The following is a 21338-nucleotide window of genomic DNA, read 5'->3' on the forward strand; positions in this document are numbered from 1 at the left end:
GAAACCTCTCCTTAATAGACGCGTTTTAAAACCGTGAGACTGATGACAGTACGTAACGGGTCAAAGCGAACAATATCAGCTAGCGGTGGACTTGAACGATTACAAAAAGAATATTGCTTGACCTATCATATCGGGAATTTATGTTCTAGAAATAGGTCGAAGTAACAACCTTTGAAATTTTTGGCCATTCAACATAAAATTTAAATGTCTTTATTAAAATTAAAATGGAATTATATTATTAGGAAAATAGTTAGAGGTCATAATAATACGTTACCATTTTTCTTTTTTTTCAAAGTATTTTAATTAAATAATTAATGAAAATTTGAAGTTTAAAATATTTTTAAAATATTATTAAAAATTTAATAATATTTTTTTAAAAATTTTTAAAGTTTATTTTTATTAATTTAATATTTAATAAATAAATAGAAAACCCTAATTACGTCTGTGAAATCTGTCGACTTCCATGGAGGGATAAATACCTGAAATTTAGGGTTTTATTGGTGAAACGAATCCGGAGGTTGAAGACAATGGCGAAGTTCAATGTAGTTCAGAAGCAGAGACGAGCTCATATAGCTCAGAGTAAGAGGGCTGCCCATGGTGATCCCTTAACGAAGAAGCTGAAGATCAAGCAACAACCTACTTATGTATCCAGCAAGCGTAAGCGCAAGTTGATGCAGAAGAAACGCCGAGTATGGTTTCTATAAGTTTTGCGCTTGTTTCTGCGTGTGAATTTCTGCTAAATATTGCAATTAAAAGCATCTGTGTTGCGGATTGATTGTCCTTTTTTTTTTTTTTTTTTTTCCTTCGCTTTGTACTAATTACAGGAAGAGAAGGAAGCTTTACGGATGGGTCTGACGAACATGGAAGATGTTGAAATGGCTGTTGCTGAAGGTAATGATTTTATACGCGTAAAATGAGGATTATCGGGATGCTTTTGCTAATTTCACATTTGGACTGTTCCTTCAATTGTCAACTTCCTGTGGGGTTTTTCTTCCATTGTTAACTTGTTGAAGGAGCTGTAGGAGATCTTTGTTGAGTATGTTAAATTCATTTTCCCCTTGAAGTCACTTTAGGAATTCAGTTGGTTTTAAGCGTCGGCCTGGTCCAATAATTTTACGAATGACCAAATGAACAGAATCAATTTTGGATAGATTACTGTCCTCAAATTGCTAGAATCATCTAAACATAGATATTCTACACATGTTGTAAGAAGTGATGTTTGAATTTTGTGAGTTTAAAAGTGGGAATCACTTGATAAATAAACTTGGACCATCTGTTTTAGAGTGATTCTGAAATCATTAAAATCACTATTATCCTGCTCAAAATCACTCTAATCATGCTTTGAATCATAGAAAATCAATTTAATGTTTAATTTTACACTTTTAAACCTGATTTTCGTACCATTAAAATTAATCGAATGATCAAAAACATGTTTTAGAGTGATTTTGAACATAAAAAAGTGATCTTAACCATTTCAAAATTACTCCCAAATATGCCATCAAAGTCCCTATGACTTGTAGCTACCTTGGCTTTTTTTCTTGCTTGCTTCCTCAATCAATGAAACTTGTTAAGTAAAGGAGCAGCTGTCAAGTTGGGAAGATATACTTCCAATTGCTTTGTGTCAAAGGGAAAAGGATTGGTTTTGTGGTACCTTGATCTTTCAATCTAAGCCAAGTTGGTGATAGGGTTGTGTTGAAGAAGGCAAATATATTTTACTAGGCACTGCTTTTGGAAAAATATACATACATACATACATATATATGTATATATAATAGGAGGGAACCCAAGCACCAAGCCACGAAAGATTGCTTAGAACTCTTCCAATTGGCACATGGATCATTTAAACTATAGTTGCTGAAGGGGATATATCGTTTACACGCAATAGCCACAAAAGACAAGTTATCAAAACAACATCAAAATTCTTCTCGATGTTTATGTTCTGTTATCTGTTTCCCAAGATTCCAAAAGAAATCTCAACTACTTGAGGCCATAGAAAGAATATTTTTCCTTGGTGAACGGTTGATCTGTCATGAAAAAAATGTAAAAGGGCCTTTTTATTAGATGGGATAGCCATGAGAAATAGGGAATCTTCTTTCCCATTTTGCAGTTTGCTTGTGATCTTTTACTATGCTTGATTTACTTACAGGACGTTCCTTCACTTCTCATACTGAAATTTAGAACTAATAATTGGAAAGGTGATCTATAGTGCAACGCTTTGTTGAGCTAGTAGTCCTTGCAGTCTCTGTATGTGTGTGCACGTGTTTGTTCATCGGATCGCTTCACATTTTGGACCACTTTTGGCATATTTCCCACATGCTACAAAATGCTTGTGGTTCTTGTAAAACTGGTTGGGTATCATTTGTCTGATTTATAATATGCACAATGTTGGTTGGATTCCGATGAACAGGGGATGAATGTATCAGAATTGACAATTGGGTATTTTTATATTTTGTGCAAACATATATCTCAAAGTACTCCGGCCCCCACATTCTTTCTTTACCCACTCTCAATTTGGTACAACTTGATTGAACTAGTCTTCACTTTTTGTGCTCGATTTATTCGCTTCGAATGAGAATTTTCGGTTGCTATGATGCAGAACTTAAAAACACCAACGGGATGTCAACCAAGTTTCGTGTGAAGAAGAGTGTCAGGCTCCGGCAATTGAAGAGCAAAGGCAAGTTTTGTCTATCTAATCTATTTCTCTTCTCTTATTTTGTACTACTTACCAATAAATCTACCAAATATTTGGAATGTATAGGCAAGAAGAATAAAGGGAAAGGTTCTTCCAGTTCAGGCTCTACAGCATCAGGCGATGCTATGATAGAGTAAATTAGGTGACAAAAGAAAGCTTGACTTCTATTGTAATATCATATTTGGCTCATATTAATGGCTACCATGCTGCAATTTTCCGTAGCTTTGCAGGCAAAGGTTCTAACCGAAAGTTAAGATCTTGACTGAATCCTAAAAGTATAAGGATGTAGATTGCACTGAAAAAGAAACAACCAGATGCTAAATGTTTCCAAATATTGTTTGATTCTATGAATGTTTGATTGATTTTTGTACCATGTATATGTAACATCCCATTAAAACACGCCTGCTAGAGAGAGACTTCCACTCTTTATAAAGAATGTTCCGTTCTCCTCTTCAATTGATGTGAGATCTCACAATCCACTCCATTCGGGGTCCAGTGTCCGTGTTGTTACTCGTTTTCCTCTCTAATCGATGTGGGATATCGATGACTTTAGAAAACTCAACCATTAAACTAAATGTGGTTTGCGTACTCTTTTCAGTATCAAACTATTCAACCATTAAACATGGGACAAGCTTGGAGTCGGTTTGGAATGACTTCTCGAGCTTTAATTTAATGTCCAAAGACATTGATTTGATTTCCGAAGAAGAGATGAATCAAGAAACAAATTCCTTCTTAATTTTGGGCTGAACCACTACAATTCTCATTCGAATCAACAAGGTCATCTGATGGCACTGTTACAGCAGACCAAGCAAGAAGATACAGAAAAACAGAGGGATTTTCAGAACTGAAGGCCATGTTCACGAGCTGCATCAGCAAGTGCTTCTACACGTCCATGGTATGGATATCCACCTCGGTCAAAAGCTACCTTTGAAATTCCTTTCTCCAGGCAAGATTTTGCAATCGCTTCCCCCACTTTCTTTGCCACTTCCTGTAACCATATTATCCACATATAATCATATAATATGCCTTAAATGACCGTGCGACATGTTAATTCAGTCAATATTTGTTCAAATTATAGGCCACGTTGCCATTTAATCAACCGTGTTAATGTAAGAGGATGCATAGAATGATACGAAAACTAAATTTATAATTTGTTTGATAACTCTTTAGAACTTGAGGGCATTCATGAAGAACTTCTTCAAGTAAGCTATGTACAATAACTAAAACTCAGGCATGAAGAACTTATTCAAGTAAGCTATGTACAATAACTAAAACTCAGTGCCCTGCAGAGACATTTTGTGAGATCCCATATCGGTTGGGGGGAGAACGAAACATTCTTAAGTGTGTGGAAACCTCTCCCTAGTAGATGCGTTTGATAAACCTTAAGGGGAAGCCCGAAAGGAAAAGATCAAAGAGGACAATATCTGCTAGTGGTGGGCTTAGACCATTACAAATGGTATCAGAGCCAAACATTGGGCGATGTGCAAGCGGAGGAGGCTAAGCCCCAAAGGAGGTGAATTGGGGGGTTCCACATCGATTGGAGAATAGAACGAGTGCCAACGAGGACGCTGGGCCCTGAAGGGGGGTGGATTGTGAGATTCCACGTCGGTTGGGGAGGAGAATGAAACATCCTTTATAAGGGTGTGAAGGGGGGTGGATTGTGAGATCCCACATCGGTTGGGGAGGAGAACGAAACATCTCTTATAAGGATGTAGAAACCTCTTCCTAGCAAACACGTTTTAAAAACCTTGAGAGAAGCCCGCAAAGGAAATAATCGAACCCAACAAAAGATTGTCGGTATATCAATCACATTTGATTCTTAGTTATAGTGAACTCACAATGGTAGGACCAGCAGTGTAGTCTAGCCCCTCGGAGATCGATTTCTGCATTGTGGAAACTGCAGCAAGCGTATGCATCTTGGAGTCATCGATAACTTGAACGTACAAATGCTTGTTCGAACGGAACACAGACAACCTTGGCCTCTCTGATGTTCCTTCAACCTGAGGCACAAGATGATTGAATGGGTAAACTATACTTTATTATCTACATGTATATCAGCAAGAATCAATTTGCTATAGTAATGATAACAACTGTGAACCAGAGCTGAAAGGATCCAGATGTTTACAAGAATGAAAATTAAAAATGTTCGTAGATCTTTGTTTAACCGTTCTAGATGAATTTAAAAGATTTCGAGTTGAAGAGAGGTCCTATGGCATGAATTGAATGTCACCTTCCCAAGCGTCATATGCAGGTCGAGGATGCGTAGTGTTTTGTTTGGAGTTTGCCCTCGCTAAGTGTAGCCTAAGCAATCTCCCAATACAACGAGATTCAACAACTAAAGATAAAGCTAACATGCAAGAAAGCTGTGAGATTCCACGTCAGTTAGAGAGGGGAACGAAGCATCCTTTATAAGGGTGTGGAAATCTTTCCCTAGTAGATGCGTTTTAAAAACCTTGAGGGGAAGTCCGGAAGGGAAAGTCCAAAGAGGACAATATCTTCTAGCGGTGGGCTCGGGTTGTTACAAAAGCTGCAATCAAATTCCAATCCATGAGAGAGAGAAAAACGCTTCCCAACCTTGTATGTATCAATAGGAATGAGAAAAGAAAAGAGTCAATCTCACAAGCTCCCCCATTGACGATGACTGCCTCACCAATCTCTTGTTCTCCTATTCTCCTGCCTCTCATCAACGCCAATATTGCTCCTTAAATGTTCAACTAAATCCTTGATTCATAGAAAATAGTGTGAATAAACTCTATCCAGTAGCTTGATAAATCAAAGCGTCTGATATAAATTAAACCTCCTAAATCTCATCCAGTTCCTACAACGGTGGGAAGTACTAGTCCTTGCACGTGAGATCTCACATCGGTTGGAAAGGGGAAACAAAACATTCTTTATAAAGGTGTGAAAACCTCTCCCTACCAGACGCATTTTAAAACCTTGAGGGAAAGCCCGAAAGGGAAAGTCCAAAGAGGACAATATCTGCTAGCGGTGGACTTTGGCTGTTACAAATGGTATCAAAGCCAGGCACTAGACAATGTGACAGTGAGGACGTTGAGCCCCAAGGGGGGTGGACACTGAGCGGTGTGCCAGCGAGGACACTGGGCCCTGAAGGGAGGTGGATTGTGAGATCCCATATCTGTTGGGGACGAGAACGAAACATTCTTTATAGGGGTGTGGAAACCTCCCCTAGCATATGCATTTTAAAAACTGTGAGGGGAAGCCTGAAAGGAAAATCCAAAAGAGACGGACTTGAGCTGTTACATGGATTCATCAGAAATCCAGGACTCATGTATTGGCCAAATGCACCTCTAAGCTAAAGTGAAACAATATCCACACGGAAGCATCAATTTCTTCTAAGAAACAAGCACACCTCTTAGCTAGTAGAACCAGAACTTCTAAACTCAAGAAACGATGAATTGATGAACTATCAAATCAATCCTTAGGAGGTTCACAATATTTATACCTAAAATGAAACAATATCCAGATAAGATAGGGTAATAAGATGAAAGCCAGATGCGTACATAGCAAGAATTATTCAAATAACCTACCAACATTTCCAGTGAAATTATTTGAGGCAGATAACAAAGTTGATCAAGAGAATCGCCCGATTAGCGCAGCCATGGACACTAAGGAGAAAAGGTACTAAGTTTTAAATTGGGGAAATGAGGTGTGTGATTACCTTCTTCCTGATGCGAGAATGACGAGCTTGACGGTCCTCTCGTCTGGTGGTAGCCTTGGCTTGGACAGCAAGAGAGTGTTGGCCGGAACTTGAGGTGGTTGCCGGAAAATTAAGCTGAAGACGATTAAGAAGATTCTGCGAGGAAGAACCGCCGAGAAAGGAACTGCCGAGGAACGATAAAGGAGCAGTGGCTGAAGACATTGTCGTCCTCCTTCTCTCTTCTTCCTCTTCTTCTTCTTCTTCCGACGGCTTCTGGTTCGTTTTCCTTTTCCTTCTTCAGTTGCGGTGCCTTATCCATATGTGCAGATGATTAATACCAAAATAATAATAATAAATAATAAATAAATAAGCGAAAAACATATTTACAACTTCCCCCCTCAACTTTACTTATTTTGCTGTTTAGTCCCCAACTTTATTCCGTCCCCCAAACCGGTATGTAAAATCTCACAATCCACCCATTTTGTGGGCCAACGTTCTCATTGGCACACCGTCCAGTGTCTGGCTCTGATACCATTTGTAAACGCTCAAAGTCCACCCATTTTGTGGGCCAACGTCCTCATTGGCACACCGTTCAGTGTCTGACTCTGATACCATTTGTAAACGCTCAAGCCCATCCATTTTGTGAGCCAACGTCCTCATTGGCACACCGTTCAGTGTCTGGCTCTGATACCATTTGTAAACGCTCAAGCCCACCCATTTTGTGGGCCAACGTCTTCATTGGCACACCGCTCAGTGTCTGGCTCTGATACCATTTGTAATCGCTCAAGCCCACCGCTCATAGATATCGTTCACTTTGGCTTGTTACGTATCGCCATCAACCTCGCGGTTTTAAAACGCGTCTGTTAGGAAGAAGTTTTTAGACCCTTATAAAGAATACTTTGTTCCTCTATCCAATCGACGTGGATCTTATAATGACTATCCAATTGACGGTATAATTATATATATATATATATATATATATATATATATATATATATATATATATATTAATTATTTATTCTCATAATTTTTTTTAATGTATTTAAAAGGCGATTTTAAAAAATATATAATATTTTAAAATTATTAAAAATATTTTTATTTTGTTAAAAAATTATTCAAAATTAATTTAGTATTCGATTATAAGAACAATGGAACTAAAAACCTGAGCTGATTGAACGTTATCCTCTTCGAACTGGCGGTGAATGAATTGTAGAAGTTGAGAGAGCATTTTGCGGTATTGAGTTTGAGATTGTTGCAGGCTCACCATTTCGATCTTCGGAGCTCCATTGTCGCTTCCAGATTTCCAATCCAGAAGCCATTTGAAGAAGACGATATATAGTGCATATATTCAATCCAGCAGCCATCCGTCGGACGCCGGCAATGGCCAGAGCTCCCATTCACACTCCGGCCAACTTTCTGACCTCTCGAAGTCTCGAACCGTGCTACTTGAGATGCTATGGCTGCCTCCGCCCGCCATTTTTGAGCCAGACGCTACGGCCAGTTCCCGCGAGCAAGGTGGTGATTGTTCGTGGTTGTGTAATCGCCGGTTACGCTCGGAAGTCGGTGGATTCTGATGGATTTGATAAGCTCACTGATGATAATGACTTCACCGTTTATTCGTCGGACGAATTGCGTTACGATGGAGATGTGACAGTTGATAATGAAGGTGCTTCTCTCTAGAATTTTTGTTTACTTATTTCTGTGCTAGACGGATAAATATGGAATTGGATGCTTATTTTATGTTTAATGGGATTTATCCTGTAATTTATCTCTATCTTGTCAACGAATTCGAGGTTCTCCCTTTGTTCTTAACCCAATTGCTTCTAGCAAGTAATCTGATCGAAGCTCTTAAGTTAAATTGGTGATTTTCTTTAATATCTGTGCTGATAAAATGTTGTTTATGGTCTGAGGAATATATTTGAGTGACATTATTACCTAACTATTTTATGTTATAGCATCTTGTTTTATCCAATTGAATTCTCAAACAGAGTTTTTATTGATAAACAGTTATTAAGAATTCAGGAACACCGAGAAGGATATCAATTGGAAGACTTGGAAGATTGAAATCTCAGAAAGTTAAGGCAATTGTGATGAAAGGTTCTAGGACAAAGGAAGAAGCAAAAGATGATGTTCGTGTACCGACTACTGGAAATGGTTCACTGCATATATCCGATCGTCTGCACTCTAAAGTTAAAACTCCAGGAGAAAAGAAGAAGGTAAATACCTTAAGAAATGTAGAAAGATTTTCAAGATCATCTGAACTGCAAGATAAAGATCGACATCACAGAACTGCCCCCGGTTTATCAAGATCCGAGCAATCAGTCCCGGCAGCTTCTGCTACTTACTTCAGGGGATGGGGCTCTAGAGGACCCTACGATTCGGAGTACGAATCAACCCAACCTAAACAACAGAAGTTTTCCTCTGAGAAGGGCTTTTACAGCCGAAAGTCATTTAAAGATCTTGGGTGCACTGAATATATGATTGAATCACTGAGGAGGCAGAATTTCCTACGGCCCTCACAGATTCAGGTACATGATGTATTACATGATAGAATTATGCTTCTGCTTACCATGAGTGAAAAGACATTTTTCTCATCAGAGAATTTAACGTAGATTTGTTATGATAGCTGCTACAATTTCATACCTCATGTTTTTCTAATTTCCATCAAAAGATGTATCACATCTTGTGGCCATCTCATTTAGTAGCAGTCGAGCCATATTCGTTTGTGGTTCCTGGTACTGTGTACCCTGTCCTTGCCGTTTCTCTTTAGTCTGCCTTTTGAGGCACACTCCTTATCCATTTAACTAGTTTAGAGCTCTTTGGCTTCTTCGAGAGTTTGTTTTGATAACAAATTTGATCTCTTGGGTTGAAGGACAAGTTTGGCTCTACTTACATTGTTGGATGCCAGACTTGCTCTTGGATGACAGTTCATTAGATATCTCAAAACCACCTTTCTTTTGTGGTTGGTCTTATTGGCATCATTGTGCACTTGTATTAAAACTTCAGTGTTTAGAAATGGTATTCTCTTCTATATCCCATCTCCTGGTATCCTATGTCATTTCGTAATTTGTGAAATGGAAGAACCACTATGGGTTGGTCTAGTGGTCAATAAAGCGATGTAGATATTGAAGAGTTTTAGGAAATGATTGCAAGCCATTATGACCACCTACCTAGGATTTAATATCGGACGAGTTACCTTGACAACCAAATATACTAGGGTCATGTGGTTGTCCTGCGATTGAGATGCGTGCAAGTTGGGACAGCAAAAAAAAAAAAAAAAAAAAAAAAGGAAAGGAAGTAAAGAAAAGAAATGGATGTGTACAAGTATTCTAAATCAGATTGGAGTAGATTTTGTAGGTCGATTAGTTTAAGTTTTTCATGAGAGGATATAGTGACCACTAACGTTGTTTGGGATTTAGGAGGAAGGAAAAATGCCTTAGTTTTAAATTTTGTTTGAACTAGCATAGAACAATGCAAATTTGGAGTTTTCGGATAATTTATTGAATGGTTGATTTAATATCCAAGTTCCTCTGTTATCTTTATATTTATATTTTGGAAGACCGAAAAGTAATGGTACGGCATCTGGCGGGTGTTTAATTTCAAGTAAATAGCATTAGAGAAAACGGAATGTCGTTTCCATTCTTGGGATACTAAATTAATATGGTGATCTATGAAGATTGATTTGTTCAGTTTATAAATTTCCTATCTAGAAAAAAAGTATCTTATTTTGTTACAAAGAGTTATAAGAAAAGCAACTATCACAGTGCTTATTTGTGCTTCTATATGAATAATGAATAATGGCAGGCCAAGGCATTTGCATCAGTTATTGAAGGAAAAAGTTGTATCATTTCTGATCAAAGTGGATCTGGTAAGACATTAGCATATCTTGCACCATTAATCCAGCGTCTGAGGCAGGAAGAACTTCAAGGACTTCAAAAGTCTTCTCCACAAAGTCCCCAAATTGTTATCATTGTGCCGACTGCAGAATTGGCTTCTCAGGTGGTTTATTCTTGCAGCATTATTTGAAGTGTGCTCTGCACGCTTCTTCTATTGCACATTTCCGATACCATTTTCTTTTATCGTAATGTTTTACCTCTGGTTATTTATTTCAGGAAATTCACTTTTGTATGAATGCATTTTCTGTCATGTACTCACTATCAGATTCTGCTTCTGTAGTAAAAATCTAAGTACTGGATAAATACTTTACATACCTGATATGAATAACTTTCTCATGTTATGGAACGACGGGTAGAAGATGATTTTGCGTTTTCTCATTGATAGCCTCTAATATAGGCCTTAATAACCAATTCTGCTTTATTAAAATCATAACAATTCTGCCAGTATTTTTCTTCATTGGGTGGGTAAAGTTTGATAACACTGTGAATTTCTCAGGTCTTAAGTAATTGCCGATCCATTTCAAAATTTGGGGTGCCATTTAGGTCAATGGTTGTGACAGGCGGTTTCCGGCAGAAAACTCAACTTGATAATCTACAAGAAGGTGTTGATCTTCTAATAGCAACTCCTGGTCGTTTGATGCTTCTAATAAATGAAGGCTTCTTGCAGTTATCAAATCTAAGATGGTAATCCTGTTCTAAGTTTTCTTTTTGTTAATTTTTGTTAACTGATAAGTCTCCCTTCACTTTAAATGGTAGGATCTAATTTATTTTGACATAGTAGGAATGTTTTCTTTAACTTGATTAAGCATTCTTCTTTCAATTCAAGATTTTGAATGTACACATACATCAACCGTAGTATTTTTGCCAGAAATGCTGAATTACATGATTTTACGATGTATTTTGGAATCATAGTTTTTACGAGTATAGAAAAACAAAGGATACAAGTCTGGATTCTCATGAAGGTCCTTGAGTTTTTTTTATTTTTATTTTTAATCATAATATACTTTAATATGCTATTCAGACAATGACTCAGTTATTGCCTCGTAGTGGCTGATCTTTATCCATATTAAATGACCCAGTATGCTGGTGTGACTGAATATTTGTGCTCTGGACTTCGTTGAAATTATGGTTGCTTTTTCTAACTCGTACCTGCTTCCCCGAGTGCAATCATTTCATGCTTTCTGCTAGAAGAGTTATTTATATGATGTTTTACTTGTACTGATACTCAGAACAACCTTGTACTACAGTGCTGTAATGGACGAGGTAGATATCCTCTTTAATGATGAGGATTTTGAAGTTGCATTGCAGACTTTAATGAAGTCTGCACCTGTTAACGCACAATATCTATTTGTGACTGCAACTTTACCCGTTGACATATATAATACATTAGTGGAAAAGTTTCCTGATTGTGAAGTGATCATGGGACCTGGAGTTCACCGGATAAGTCCTAGTCTGGAAGAGGTTGGTCTTTAATCATTATCAGTTCATCATTTTTGTATTTTTCATGAGCGATCAGTGATTGATCGACTAAAATGCTGTTTTATTGATACTGCACATGTTAGTTGCATATAGGAAATCGGTACGTTCTTGTGTTCGTTTCAGCTCTGAATGCTCTGATGATGATGATGTGAAAATGTGGTTCTGGCTTTTCTATGGCAGCAGTCTAAATGAGTGCTGTGTGTGTGTGTGTGTGTGTGTGAGGAGATGATTGGTGCATTTGTCCTTATCTTGTCAGACAATGTCTCAGGTTATAGAAAGTGTGTTGTTTTCTTGTTGAACAGGAGTAAAAGATCAATGTGTTTCTTCATTTCTTAAAACTTGAGTAGTTTTAGATTATATTTGTTTGCTTCAAACCATGCAATATGTTCGGTATAATGTTCGATCCTTTCAACTTAAGGTGCCTAACCAATGTCTCTCTACTTGATGCGTCTAAGAGAGAATTCTAATCTATTTATGGATAACTCTAATTCGGCTCATTCATGTTTTTCTCGTCCAAAAAATATAGAAAATGATATTTAGCCTTTTCCTCTTAATGTAAAGTGACGAGATATTTAGCCATTTCCAGGTTCTTGTAGATTGTAGTGGTGAAGATGAGCAGAACAAGACACCGGACGCTGCTTTCTTGAATAAGAAAGACGCTCTTCTGCAGATTGCTGAAGGAACTCCAGTCTTGAAAACTATTGTTTTCTGTAACAAGGTACGTTCAATTCTGTTTTAGGGTCGGGGATGTCCTCAAGTTCCTGGATTGTGTGCATTTAATTTTCCACCATTTATTTGTGAGATCCTACATCGGTTGGGGAGGAGAATGAAACATTCTTATAGGGTGTGGAAACCTCATCCTAACATACGCGTTTTAAAATCCTTGAGGGGAACCCCAAAAGGGAAAGTCTAAAGAGGACAATATCGGTTAGCGGTTGGCTTGAGCTGTTACATTATCAGTAGTTGAAAGAGCGGTTGGCTTGAGCTGTTACATTATCAATAGTTGAAAGAGGTAGGTTAAGAAAATGTTGAAGGGACCTTCAAATAAGGTAAAGCAATTTAAAGAGTTTCCAATTTCATTAAAAGAAATTTGAAATTCAAAATAACGTTTTGATAAATAGATTATGGTAATTTGGTTGTTTGGGTTTATAGGCTTGATGCTTGGGCATCAAACTATTAGCACCAACTTCTCATCGATGGGTCCGAAAAAATAAAAAACAAACAAAAGAACGGTTGAGATTCCGAACGTTTCAAAGTTTTTACTCTTATGTTAGCCTCTTCATTGAATTGTGCAGATTGAGACATGTAGAAGAGTTGAAAATGCATTGCAACGTTTTGATAAAAAAGGTAGCCGCTTGCAAGTTTTTCCATTTCATGCTGCCCTAGCAAGAGACTCACGGCTTGCAAATATGGAGGCCTTCACCAATCCTCATTCAAACCAAGTATCCAAGTTCTTGGTTTGTACAGATAGGTACTTCTACTATTCCATAACATATTACAAAAAGGCGAAAAAATTCGTCCAATCGATACGAGCTTTCATCCGCTTAGTTGCCTTCAAATTACAAACATTTTGCATTGGAAGTTGTTTGCTTTAAGATATATGAGACATCAGAAGACTTCTATGTAGCTTAAAATGTCCTTTGAAATTATGAACAGGGCATCACGTGGAATTGATTTTCCAAATGTGGATCATGTCATACTCTTCGACTTCCCTCGTGATCCTAGCGAGTATGTTCGCCGTGTTGGAAGAACTGCTAGAGGTGCTACAGGAAAAGGAAAAGCATTCATTTTCGTGGTCGGAAAGCAGGTATCGCTTGCGCGGAGGATAATCGAAAGAAACAGGAAAGGTCATCCGTTGCATGATGTGCCATCTGCTTATGAGCTGACATAGTAAATAATGGCTTGGTAGAAGAAATCTGATGCAATTACTGGAAGAGTTGCTGAATTGACAAGGTGGAAAACTGAGCTTAATGCAATGCTGTTGCCTCCCCTGCTATCATCAGATAATGAGGTTTTACTCTCTCTCTCTCTGAATGTATTAGTAAATTTCATTTATATTCCAGCTTAGTTGGATTGATTGTTCTATCCTAAACTGATATGATATGTACCGACCAATTCATTTTACTTCAATAACTTTGATAAAATGCTCCAAATGGTTCTTCCAGGAAACCTCTTTCCTCCCTAAGTGGCTATCAAAGGCTCTTAGGAGGAAGAATTTTCCATGCTTAACCTCTTGTTGATTTAAGATTTGGTTCTAAGTCTGCCAGGAAATTCTCGTGTGTGAGATCCCACATTAGTTGAAGAAGGAAACGAAACGAAACATTTCTTATAAGGGTGTGGAAACCTCTTCCTAATAGACGCGTTTTAAAATTTTGAAGGGAAAATTCAAATAGGACAATATCGGCTAGCGGTAGGCTTGGACTGTTACAAATGATATCAAAGCCAGACACCGGATGATGGGCCCTCAAGGGAAGTGGATTGTGAGATCCCATATCGGTTGGAGAGGGTAGGGTGTGAAAATCTCTCCCTAGTAGACATGTTTTAAAACTTTGAGGGGAAAGCTTATGAAGGGAATGTCCAACGAGGATAATATCTACCCGCGATGGCCTTGAGCTCTTACAAATTTTTTTTTTAGCTTAACAATTAGGAAGGTGGAGATTGAGTTATCAATTTTAGGGATGGCAACCGGTGTAGATCTTTTAAGTTGTATTCGAACTAGCTTAGATATAGTTTGTTAACCATTATCTGCATATACCCACACACACACATATATATATATATATATATAATATTAAATTTGTCGACCAATCTAATACAAAATTGAAACTATTTGATCTAAAAATCAATTTTTTTTTTTTTTTTTGCACTTCAAGCAACGTGGCCCACCTACACGATGCCACGTGGCAATAAAATAAAATTTGTTATATTTAATTATATCATTTAAAATAAATAATAAAAGAAAAGAAAAAAAAAATTATAGAATAATATTAAACTTTTTATTTTTCAAAAAAGAAGAATATATATTAAAAGGTAAAAGAAAATGCCACGTGGCCGGACTTTGAGTAGCAGGCGGCATGTGTTTAGTTGCAATTTCGACGCCTATATCCTTCGCTCCGAATCCAAACTGAAACTTTAAATTCCGATCGCATCCCTCAATCTTCTCTAACAACCAAATCCCGAACCCTCAAATTCGCATTACTTCCATATGGATCATCAAAATCCGAATGATCCGCCGCTTCCGTCGCCGCCGTCATCCACGACGGCGATTCTGGACTCTCCGCTCAACGCCGTCGGGTTCGAGATTGAAATCTTATCTCCTCACAGAGTATCCGGCCGCATTGTCGTCTCTCCGAAGTGCTGCCAGGTACGTTATTGAGTTTCGATTTCAATAAAATGATCCGCCGATTAGAATTTGGTTACGAAAATGAAAATGAAAAGCGCAGCCGTTTAAGGTGCTGCACGGCGGCGTATCTGCGATGATAGCGGAGGCGCTGGCAAGCATTGGAGCACAGATGGCGGCGGGATTCAAAAGAGTGGCGGGATTTCATCTCAGTATCGATCATTTACAGAGCGCAGAGATCGGCGATCTTGTTCTCGCTGAAGCGACTCCCCTGTCCCTCGGCAAGGCTATTCAGGTCACGCCTATTTTCTTTTTCTTTTTCTATATTATTATTATTCTTATTATTTTACTAATAAGTTCCTAAAATATATATTTATTAGGAATAAAGTAAATTAATTATAATTAAATTCTTTATTACTTGATTTTTTTTTAAAAAAAAAATTAAATTAACATTATTTTAAAAAAAATCTTGCATTTTGATTATTTTAAATTAATTAAATTAAAAATAAAAAAGTGAGAATTTGTAAAATTTTTGGGGTGGAAGTATAAAATCTTGAAATTTAAAGGAGCAGTGTGGTTGGAGATCCACCCAGTAGATATTGTCCTCTTTGGGTTTTCCCTTTCGGGCTTCCCCTCAAGGCTTTAAAACACGTTGTCTTCTTTGGGTTTTCCCTCTCGGGCTTCCCCTCAAGGCTTTAAAACACGTTGTCTTCTTTGGGTTTTCCCTCTCGGGCTTCCACTCAAGGCTTTAAAACGCGTTGTCCTCTATGGGTTTTCCCTCTCCTACTAGGGGAAGGTTTCCACACTCTTATAAATGGTGGTTTGATTTGTTCTCCTCCCCACCCAATGTGGGACATCACAACCCACCCATGTGGGACATCACAACCCACCCATGTGGGACATCACAACCCACCCCTTCGGGACCCAGCGTTCTCGCTGGCACTCCCAATCGGACATCACAATCCACCCAATGTGGGACATCACAATCCACCCATGTGGGACATCACAATCCACCCCTTCAGGACCCAGCGTTCTCGCTGGCACTCCCAATCGATGTGGGACCACCCCCAAATCCCCCTCCTTTGGGGCCCAGCGTCCTTACTGGCACACTGCCTCGTGTCTACCCCTCTTTGGGGAACAGCGAGAAAGCTAGCACATCGTTCGGTGTCTGGCTCTGATACCATTTGTAACGACCCAGATTCATCGCTAGCAGATATTGTCCTCTTTGGGCTATAAGGGGGAGGAGAACAAACCACCATTTATAAGGGGTGGAGACCTTCCCCTATCAGACGCGTTTTAAAGGCTAGCAGATATTGTCCTCTTTGGGCTATAAGGGGGAGGAGAACAAACCACCATTTATAAAGGGTGGAGACCTTCCCCTATCAGACGCGTTTTAAAGTCTTGAGGGGAAGTCCAAAAGGGGAAGCCCGAAAGGGAAAGCCCAGAAGGACAATATCTGCTAGCGGGATTTGGATCAACCAGATTTTAAAACTTTTCCAAGTTGAACTCAAGCAGTGTATTAGGGAAAAGTTAGGGATAAAAGTGTAAAATCATAAAATCTAATTTCCAATACACACCTTCCATATTCATAAATTTATTTAATATTCAAACCATTTATTTTCTTGCAAATAAACAAAAATATTAAGAGTGGATTTGAATTTATCTTAAAAATGATAGAAAATCAATTCAAACCGACTCTGAATAGTACGTACATACGTATAATAGGTATGGGAAGTAGAACTATGGAAAGCGAAAAGTTCGAGCGTGGAGAGGAGGGACCTTGTGGCGTCGTCGAGGGTCACCCTTCTATGCAACATGCCTGTGCCGAAACATGCCCAACCCTTGGTCGACACTCTCAAGAGGTTAGCAAAGTTGTAAACAAGTTCATCAATATAGATTAATTTTTTTCGTTCGAATTTAACTCAGTAAATAATTCAATAGTAATAGTATCTTTTAATTTTTATAGAAGAATAATTGAAATTTATCTCATAATTAAGATAATTTATTAATACATTTATAATTAATTGGGTTAAGTTCAAAGTACCATTATCAACTATGATTTTAATTAATTAGTATCAATTAAATAATATAAAAAAATATATGAAGAAAAAAAGAAATGAAAAGAAAATTGAATGTTCTAGAAAGTCTATCTGACGTGTGAATGAATGGATCAATATCATGTCATCCACGTCATCTTGGTAGAAACACCTTTATCAAATTTTAAAAATAGTATTAATATCGTTTATAATCACAAAAAAGAAATTTAATTTTTAATTATTATTATCCATATACGAACGAAGTAACAATATTTTTAATCTCCAATACTTTTGAAAGTTGATGAGTATTTTTGAAGCATATATCGACCGTAACAATATTCGTAACAATATTTTTAAAGTTAGATAATATTTTTAAAGTTTAGAGGTATTGATTTTTTTTTAAGTTTAAAATTTTTATTTTTATTAATTTAGTGTATATATATATAATTTTGTTTCTTTTTTAAAAAAAATTTTTAAAAATGAAAACGTGTCTTCTTTTTATCCATTCATTGGCTAATGTGATTTTTTTCTCTATTATTATTATTATTATAGAAAAAAAAAGAGTAAAAGTCAAGTCATAATGTGAGTGGGTAAGAGAGAGAAAATAAAATACTTTTGTTTTAATATTTTCCACGTCAACCAAACATAATAATAATTTAAAAAAAAATTAATTTCAATCCCTAAATTTGTTTTAGTATTTTTATTTCATCTAATTAACCGTAAATTTAATTAAGAATTGCAATTTTTATTCTTAATTCATTTTTTTTCTACTGGTGGATAAATAAATAAATAAATTTATAATTTTGAATATATCTACAAATTAAATATTTTTAAAATGTAATTTATAATTATTAAAACGAAAATGAAAATTCATCGACCAACCGCCGTTGTGGACCATGGATCCTTGACTTTTATAATCGCTCCAACTCCACCAAACCCATTCCATTATCATTTTTAGTTCCTCCGCCATCGCCGGCCGGAATCCAAGATCTCTTCCTCTGTTTTTTCCGATTCCGATTCCGATTCACTTCCGAAATGTCGTCTACAGATCCTCCTCCGCCGTCTACGCCGCCAGTTCTCGACGTTACGCTTCACGCCTTCGGATTCGAAATCGACCACGTCTCTCCTCAGAGAGTGGCCGGCCGTCTCCTCGTCTCCTCAATCTGCTGCCAGGTTTCAATTCGATTTTCTTCCGATTAAATTCCGATTTAATTGTATGTTCTTCCGATTTGATTTGGATTTGTCGATCAATTTTGTAATTGAAGCCTTTCAAAGTTCTGCACGGCGGAGTATCGGCGTTGATCGCAGAGTCTCTGGCGAGCATTGGCGCTCATACGGCGTCTGGCTACCAGAGAGTCGCCGGAATTCATCTCAGTATCAATCACTTGAAGAGCGCCGCCCTCGGCGACCTCGTTCTCGCTGAAGCCGCTCCGGTCACCGTCGGCCGAACCATCCAGGCATGCTTCCTTTCCTTATCGGTTCCCAATTATTATTAAATTATTTTTATTTAAATAAAAATAATTCAAAGCCAATAGGAATTAAGACAGACTGTGACGTTTACGTATAATTTTCCTTATCTTTTTTACTTGACTTGGAAAATTACAACTAAATAATAATAATAAAACAAACTTAAAAATTATATAATATTTTTTTTAATTTTAAATAATATTAAATTACTATTTTGACCTTGAAGATTAGTTATTCTGTATAGATCGTGACGTTTATAAACTTTCAATTTTGTGTATACTCAGCACTTTTATATATATTTAACTCTAACATGTGAATTCAACCGAGTTTTTGATTCTCCAAAAATTAACCTTATTCAAACCTAAAAAAGAATTTAACTGAATTCTGCTGGTGATTGAACTCATATTCAACATAAGGGTGGTTTCCCTTAAAGCCCTTCTCGACCCGATCCATTCTTTGGGAGGATGAGTTCATAAACTCGAGTTTAATTGGAGAAAGCTACCGACTTAAACAAGAGCCACCCGATTCAAGCGGCACGGTTATGTTTTTTTTAAAACCCATACTTCCTAAACTATCCTCCTAATCAATTTTCTTTCCCACATCGAGACTTACTAAACTCTTCATTCTTCAAACCCTAAAATTTATTGACCGAAACTGCTTTCAAAACGTACGTTAAATATTTTGATTTGTATGATAACAGGTATGGGATGTGAAATTGTGGAAGGATTTGAAAGAGACAAAAGTAGTCGTGTCTACCGCACGAGTTACTCTTCTTTGCAATTTGCCTGTCCCGAAACACGCTGAAAATGCCGCAAATGCCCTCAAGATTTTTGCAAAATTGTAATTATTATTACTATCATTATTTAAATCCACAAATATATGAATCAAATCATCGATATTTACCGACGTTTTATTTAGATGGACCCAAAATTATAATTAATTTTAGTGAATAAAATGTTCACTTCATTTTATTTCCATTTCTTTTTTTTTTAATTTAATTTATAATGTTAATAAAAAGCTTCAAAAATTTTTATTTTATAAAAAATATTTTTATTACTATAAAAAATTAATTTTAAAATTTATTGAAAAATGTAAAGGATAAATTTGGTATTTTCCAATAATTTCTCGTAGAATATTAAAAAATAATTTAGTGTGAAATATTAATTTTTCCCCCCGTAATTTCACCCTTCTCCATTTCCCCCCGTCTCTTTCACCCGATCGGAGCCTCTGAGTCTCGGCTCCAGCCATCCGATTCCGATTCGCAACCAAAATGTCTACAAGGAATCCTCCGCCGCCGCTGCCGTCGTCGATGCAGGACGCTCCGCTTCAGGCAGTCGGATTCGTGTTGGAACACGAATCCGCTCAGAGAGTGAGCGGCCGCATCCTCGTTTCCCCCATCTGCTGCCAGGTTCGTTCAGTCACATTCCGGTTGCCCTAATTTCAGTTTCTTGGTCTATTTTCTTTTTGTTTCGTTTAATTATTAAAAAATTTGCTCCAGAATTGTTAGGTTGATTTTAACTACTGTTAGGTTACATCTCGAATTTTGAAAATTTTATCTTACATTATTTAATTAAATAATCTTTGAAAACTTCACAGTTCAGTGTTATTCTTGATATTTATATATATTTTGTGTTGATTCGTGGATGAATTTCGAAAATGAAGCCGTTTAAAGTGTTGCACGGCGGAGTTTCGGCGTTGATTGCGGAGGCTTTGGCGAGTAAGGGGGCTTATGTGGCGTCGGGCTACCGGAAAGTAGTCGGAATCCATCTTAGCATCAATCACTTGAAGAGTGCTGAGATGGGAGCCGTCGTTCTCGCCGAAGCTACGCCGAACACCGTCGGCAGAACCATTCAGGTATCCCTCTTTCCCTTTCTTCCTTCTTACAATTTTCAGAAGAAATAGCATTTTTTTTAAAATATTCATTTTAATATTATATTCTTTTTCAAAATAATATTTTATCGAGGATTCATCACATACAAAATCGAAAGTTAGCCAAAGAAAGGAAGAACATAAGAACTTATCAGATACATAATTACGATTCCAAGAACTAGTTTAGACGCCTTATAAGATATACGAACAATTACAGTGACTAAATTTATAATTTAACTTAAATTTTATCGATAGTCTGCTGCTAAGAATTATTAAGAACTTGGTAATCTTGTAGCTAGTAGTACAATAAACGGTTTAAAGTTGTTCGAGCATGATCGAGAATGGTTGTATGATGTGTAGGTATGGGATGTAGAATTGTGGAAGGATTTGAAAGAGACTAAAGTGATCGTGTCCACCGCTAGGGTAACTCTTCTATGCACTTCGTCTGTCCCGAATGACCCAAAACATGCCCAAAATGCCCCTAAAGCCATTATTAATAAGGTTGCAAGATTGTGATACCATCTACTATGCCCACTTCATTTCATACAGTACTCTTTTGTAATTTCACTTTGGAGAGCTAATTGGCCTTTAAAATCTCTGGTTTTCTTTACATTTTTTCTTCTTCTTTACTATGAAACCCTTTTGAGAGATAAGACTTTGAATTACTTTTGGACTTTGTTGGCCAAATATTACTATTCACGGAAAATATTACTATCCGATTCTGGGGGAGTAGTCGAAAATATAGCCAAAAAAGCTATTTGAATAGCGGTATGAAAAATGCGGCCTATTCTGACGAAGATGATTCTAGACCAGCTTAATTGTAGCTACTTCGAAAAAATAACCTATTTGCCAATCATTATTTTGGTCGGGTTACAAGAAAAAGAATCTATAAACCTTTACT

The 21338-nt window shown here is 37.2% G+C and overlaps 6 protein-coding genes across 9 annotated transcripts; 5 read left to right on the forward strand and 1 right to left on the reverse strand.

Moving 5' to 3' along the window:
• Positions 1-447: 447 nt before the first annotated feature.
• Positions 448-3065, forward strand: LOC111791195 (uncharacterized). 2 transcript variants are annotated; one of them, XM_023672446.2, is made up of 5 exons: positions 448-689; positions 825-891; positions 2597-2674; positions 2759-2834; positions 2915-3065. In XM_023672446.2, exons 1-4 carry the CDS (start codon positions 528-530, stop codon positions 2827-2829), a joined length of 378 nt encoding a protein of 125 aa, XP_023528214.2. In that variant the 5' UTR covers positions 448-527; the 3' UTR covers positions 2830-2834; positions 2915-3065. The 2 variants fall into 2 exon arrangements, with proteins under 2 accessions (XP_023528214.2, XP_023528213.2); XM_023672445.2 differs by having other exon boundaries at positions 449-689; positions 2759-3065.
• Positions 3066-3401: 336 nt separating this feature from the next.
• Positions 3402-6668, reverse strand: LOC111791194 (large ribosomal subunit protein uL18c). The gene is made up of 3 exons (XM_023672444.2): positions 6372-6668; positions 4531-4692; positions 3402-3680 (listed from the first exon to the last, which is right to left on the reverse strand). The coding sequence occupies exons 1-3, from the start codon at positions 6570-6572 to the stop codon at positions 3531-3533; spliced, it is 513 nt and encodes a 170-aa protein (XP_023528212.2). The 5' UTR covers positions 6573-6668; the 3' UTR covers positions 3402-3530.
• An 840-nt stretch (positions 6669-7508) lies between these two features.
• LOC111791068 (DEA(D/H)-box RNA helicase family protein) lies at positions 7509-13869 on the forward strand. Of its 2 annotated transcripts, none has more exons than XM_023672257.2 (8): positions 7509-8016; positions 8358-8878; positions 10155-10349; positions 10743-10930; positions 11494-11707; positions 12312-12443; positions 13021-13196; positions 13382-13869. In XM_023672257.2, exons 1-8 carry the CDS (start codon positions 7731-7733, stop codon positions 13614-13616), a joined length of 1947 nt encoding a protein of 648 aa, XP_023528025.2. In that variant the 5' UTR covers positions 7509-7730; the 3' UTR covers positions 13617-13869. The 2 variants fall into 2 exon arrangements, with proteins under 2 accessions (XP_023528025.2, XP_023528026.2); XM_023672258.2 differs by having other exon boundaries at positions 8373-8878.
• A 1061-nt stretch (positions 13870-14930) lies between these two features.
• On the forward strand, positions 14931-17098 carry LOC111791417 (1,4-dihydroxy-2-naphthoyl-CoA thioesterase 1). 2 transcript variants are annotated; one of them, XM_023672745.2, is made up of 3 exons: positions 14931-15089; positions 15169-15360; positions 16791-17098. In XM_023672745.2, exons 1-3 carry the CDS (start codon positions 14931-14933, stop codon positions 16941-16943), a joined length of 504 nt encoding a protein of 167 aa, XP_023528513.1. In that variant the 3' UTR covers positions 16944-17098. The 2 variants fall into 2 exon arrangements, with proteins under 2 accessions (XP_023528513.1, XP_086978221.1); XM_087122095.1 differs by having other exon boundaries at positions 15178-15360.
• Positions 17099-18003: 905 nt separating this feature from the next.
• LOC111791095 (1,4-dihydroxy-2-naphthoyl-CoA thioesterase 1) lies at positions 18004-19539 on the forward strand. Its single transcript, XM_023672297.2, has 3 exons — positions 18004-18274; positions 18367-18558; positions 19269-19539. Exons 1-3 carry the CDS (start codon positions 18137-18139, stop codon positions 19410-19412), a joined length of 474 nt encoding a protein of 157 aa, XP_023528065.2. The 5' UTR covers positions 18004-18136; the 3' UTR covers positions 19413-19539.
• A 199-nt stretch (positions 19540-19738) lies between these two features.
• On the forward strand, positions 19739-21111 carry LOC111791096 (1,4-dihydroxy-2-naphthoyl-CoA thioesterase 1). Its single transcript, XM_023672298.2, has 3 exons — positions 19739-19976; positions 20231-20422; positions 20798-21111. The coding sequence occupies exons 1-3, from the start codon at positions 19839-19841 to the stop codon at positions 20951-20953; spliced, it is 486 nt and encodes a 161-aa protein (XP_023528066.2). The 5' UTR covers positions 19739-19838; the 3' UTR covers positions 20954-21111.
• Positions 21112-21338: the final 227 nt, after the last annotated feature.

This window comes from Cucurbita pepo, chromosome 3 (genome assembly GCF_057944985.1).
Source record: "Cucurbita pepo subsp. pepo isolate OVF chromosome 3, ASM5794498v1, whole genome shotgun sequence".
In the NCBI taxonomy this organism is placed as follows: Eukaryota; Viridiplantae; Streptophyta; class Magnoliopsida; order Cucurbitales; family Cucurbitaceae; genus Cucurbita; species Cucurbita pepo.

Excerpts from the sequence above, each read along its gene's own strand:
- LOC111791096 (XM_023672298.2), top strand. The coding sequence starts at position 19,839 with ATGTCTACAAGGAATCCTCCGCCGCCGCTGCCGTCGTCGATGCAGGAC. Across the intron at positions 19,977-20,230 it reads TTTCCCCCATCTGCTGCCAG|CCGTTTAAAGTGTTGCACGG; the intron begins GTTCGTTCAGTC and ends TCGAAAATGAAG. Across the intron at positions 20,423-20,797 it reads CCGTCGGCAGAACCATTCAG|GTATGGGATGTAGAATTGTG; the intron begins GTATCCCTCTTT and ends TATGATGTGTAG.
- LOC111791194 (XM_023672444.2), bottom strand. The coding sequence starts at position 6,572 with ATGTCTTCAGCCACTGCTCCTTTATCGTTCCTCGGCAGTTCCTTTCTC. Across the intron at positions 4,693-6,371 it reads ATTCTCGCATCAGGAAGAAG|GTTGAAGGAACATCAGAGAG; the intron begins GTAATCACACAC and ends CTTGTGCCTCAG. Across the intron at positions 3,681-4,530 it reads ACACTGCTGGTCCTACCATT|GAAGTGGCAAAGAAAGTGGG; the intron begins GTGAGTTCACTA and ends ATATGGTTACAG.
- LOC111791417 (XM_023672745.2), top strand. The coding sequence starts at position 14,931 with ATGGATCATCAAAATCCGAATGATCCGCCGCTTCCGTCGCCGCCGTCA. Across the intron at positions 15,090-15,168 it reads TCTCTCCGAAGTGCTGCCAG|CCGTTTAAGGTGCTGCACGG; the intron begins GTACGTTATTGA and ends TGAAAAGCGCAG. Across the intron at positions 15,361-16,790 it reads CCCTCGGCAAGGCTATTCAG|GTATGGGAAGTAGAACTATG; the intron begins GTCACGCCTATT and ends TACGTATAATAG.
- LOC111791095 (XM_023672297.2), top strand. The coding sequence starts at position 18,137 with ATGTCGTCTACAGATCCTCCTCCGCCGTCTACGCCGCCAGTTCTCGAC. Across the intron at positions 18,275-18,366 it reads TCTCCTCAATCTGCTGCCAG|CCTTTCAAAGTTCTGCACGG; the intron begins GTTTCAATTCGA and ends TTGTAATTGAAG. Across the intron at positions 18,559-19,268 it reads CCGTCGGCCGAACCATCCAG|GTATGGGATGTGAAATTGTG; the intron begins GCATGCTTCCTT and ends GTATGATAACAG.
- LOC111791068 (XM_023672257.2), top strand. The coding sequence starts at position 7,731 with ATGGCCAGAGCTCCCATTCACACTCCGGCCAACTTTCTGACCTCTCGA. Across the intron at positions 8,879-10,154 it reads TACGGCCCTCACAGATTCAG|GCCAAGGCATTTGCATCAGT; the intron begins GTACATGATGTA and ends GAATAATGGCAG. Across the intron at positions 11,708-12,311 it reads TAAGTCCTAGTCTGGAAGAG|GTTCTTGTAGATTGTAGTGG; the intron begins GTTGGTCTTTAA and ends AGCCATTTCCAG.
- LOC111791195 (XM_023672446.2), top strand. The coding sequence starts at position 528 with ATGGCGAAGTTCAATGTAGTTCAGAAGCAGAGACGAGCTCATATAGCT. Across the intron at positions 690-824 it reads TGATGCAGAAGAAACGCCGA|GAAGAGAAGGAAGCTTTACG; the intron begins GTATGGTTTCTA and ends TACTAATTACAG. Across the intron at positions 892-2,596 it reads TGAAATGGCTGTTGCTGAAG|AACTTAAAAACACCAACGGG; the intron begins GTAATGATTTTA and ends GCTATGATGCAG.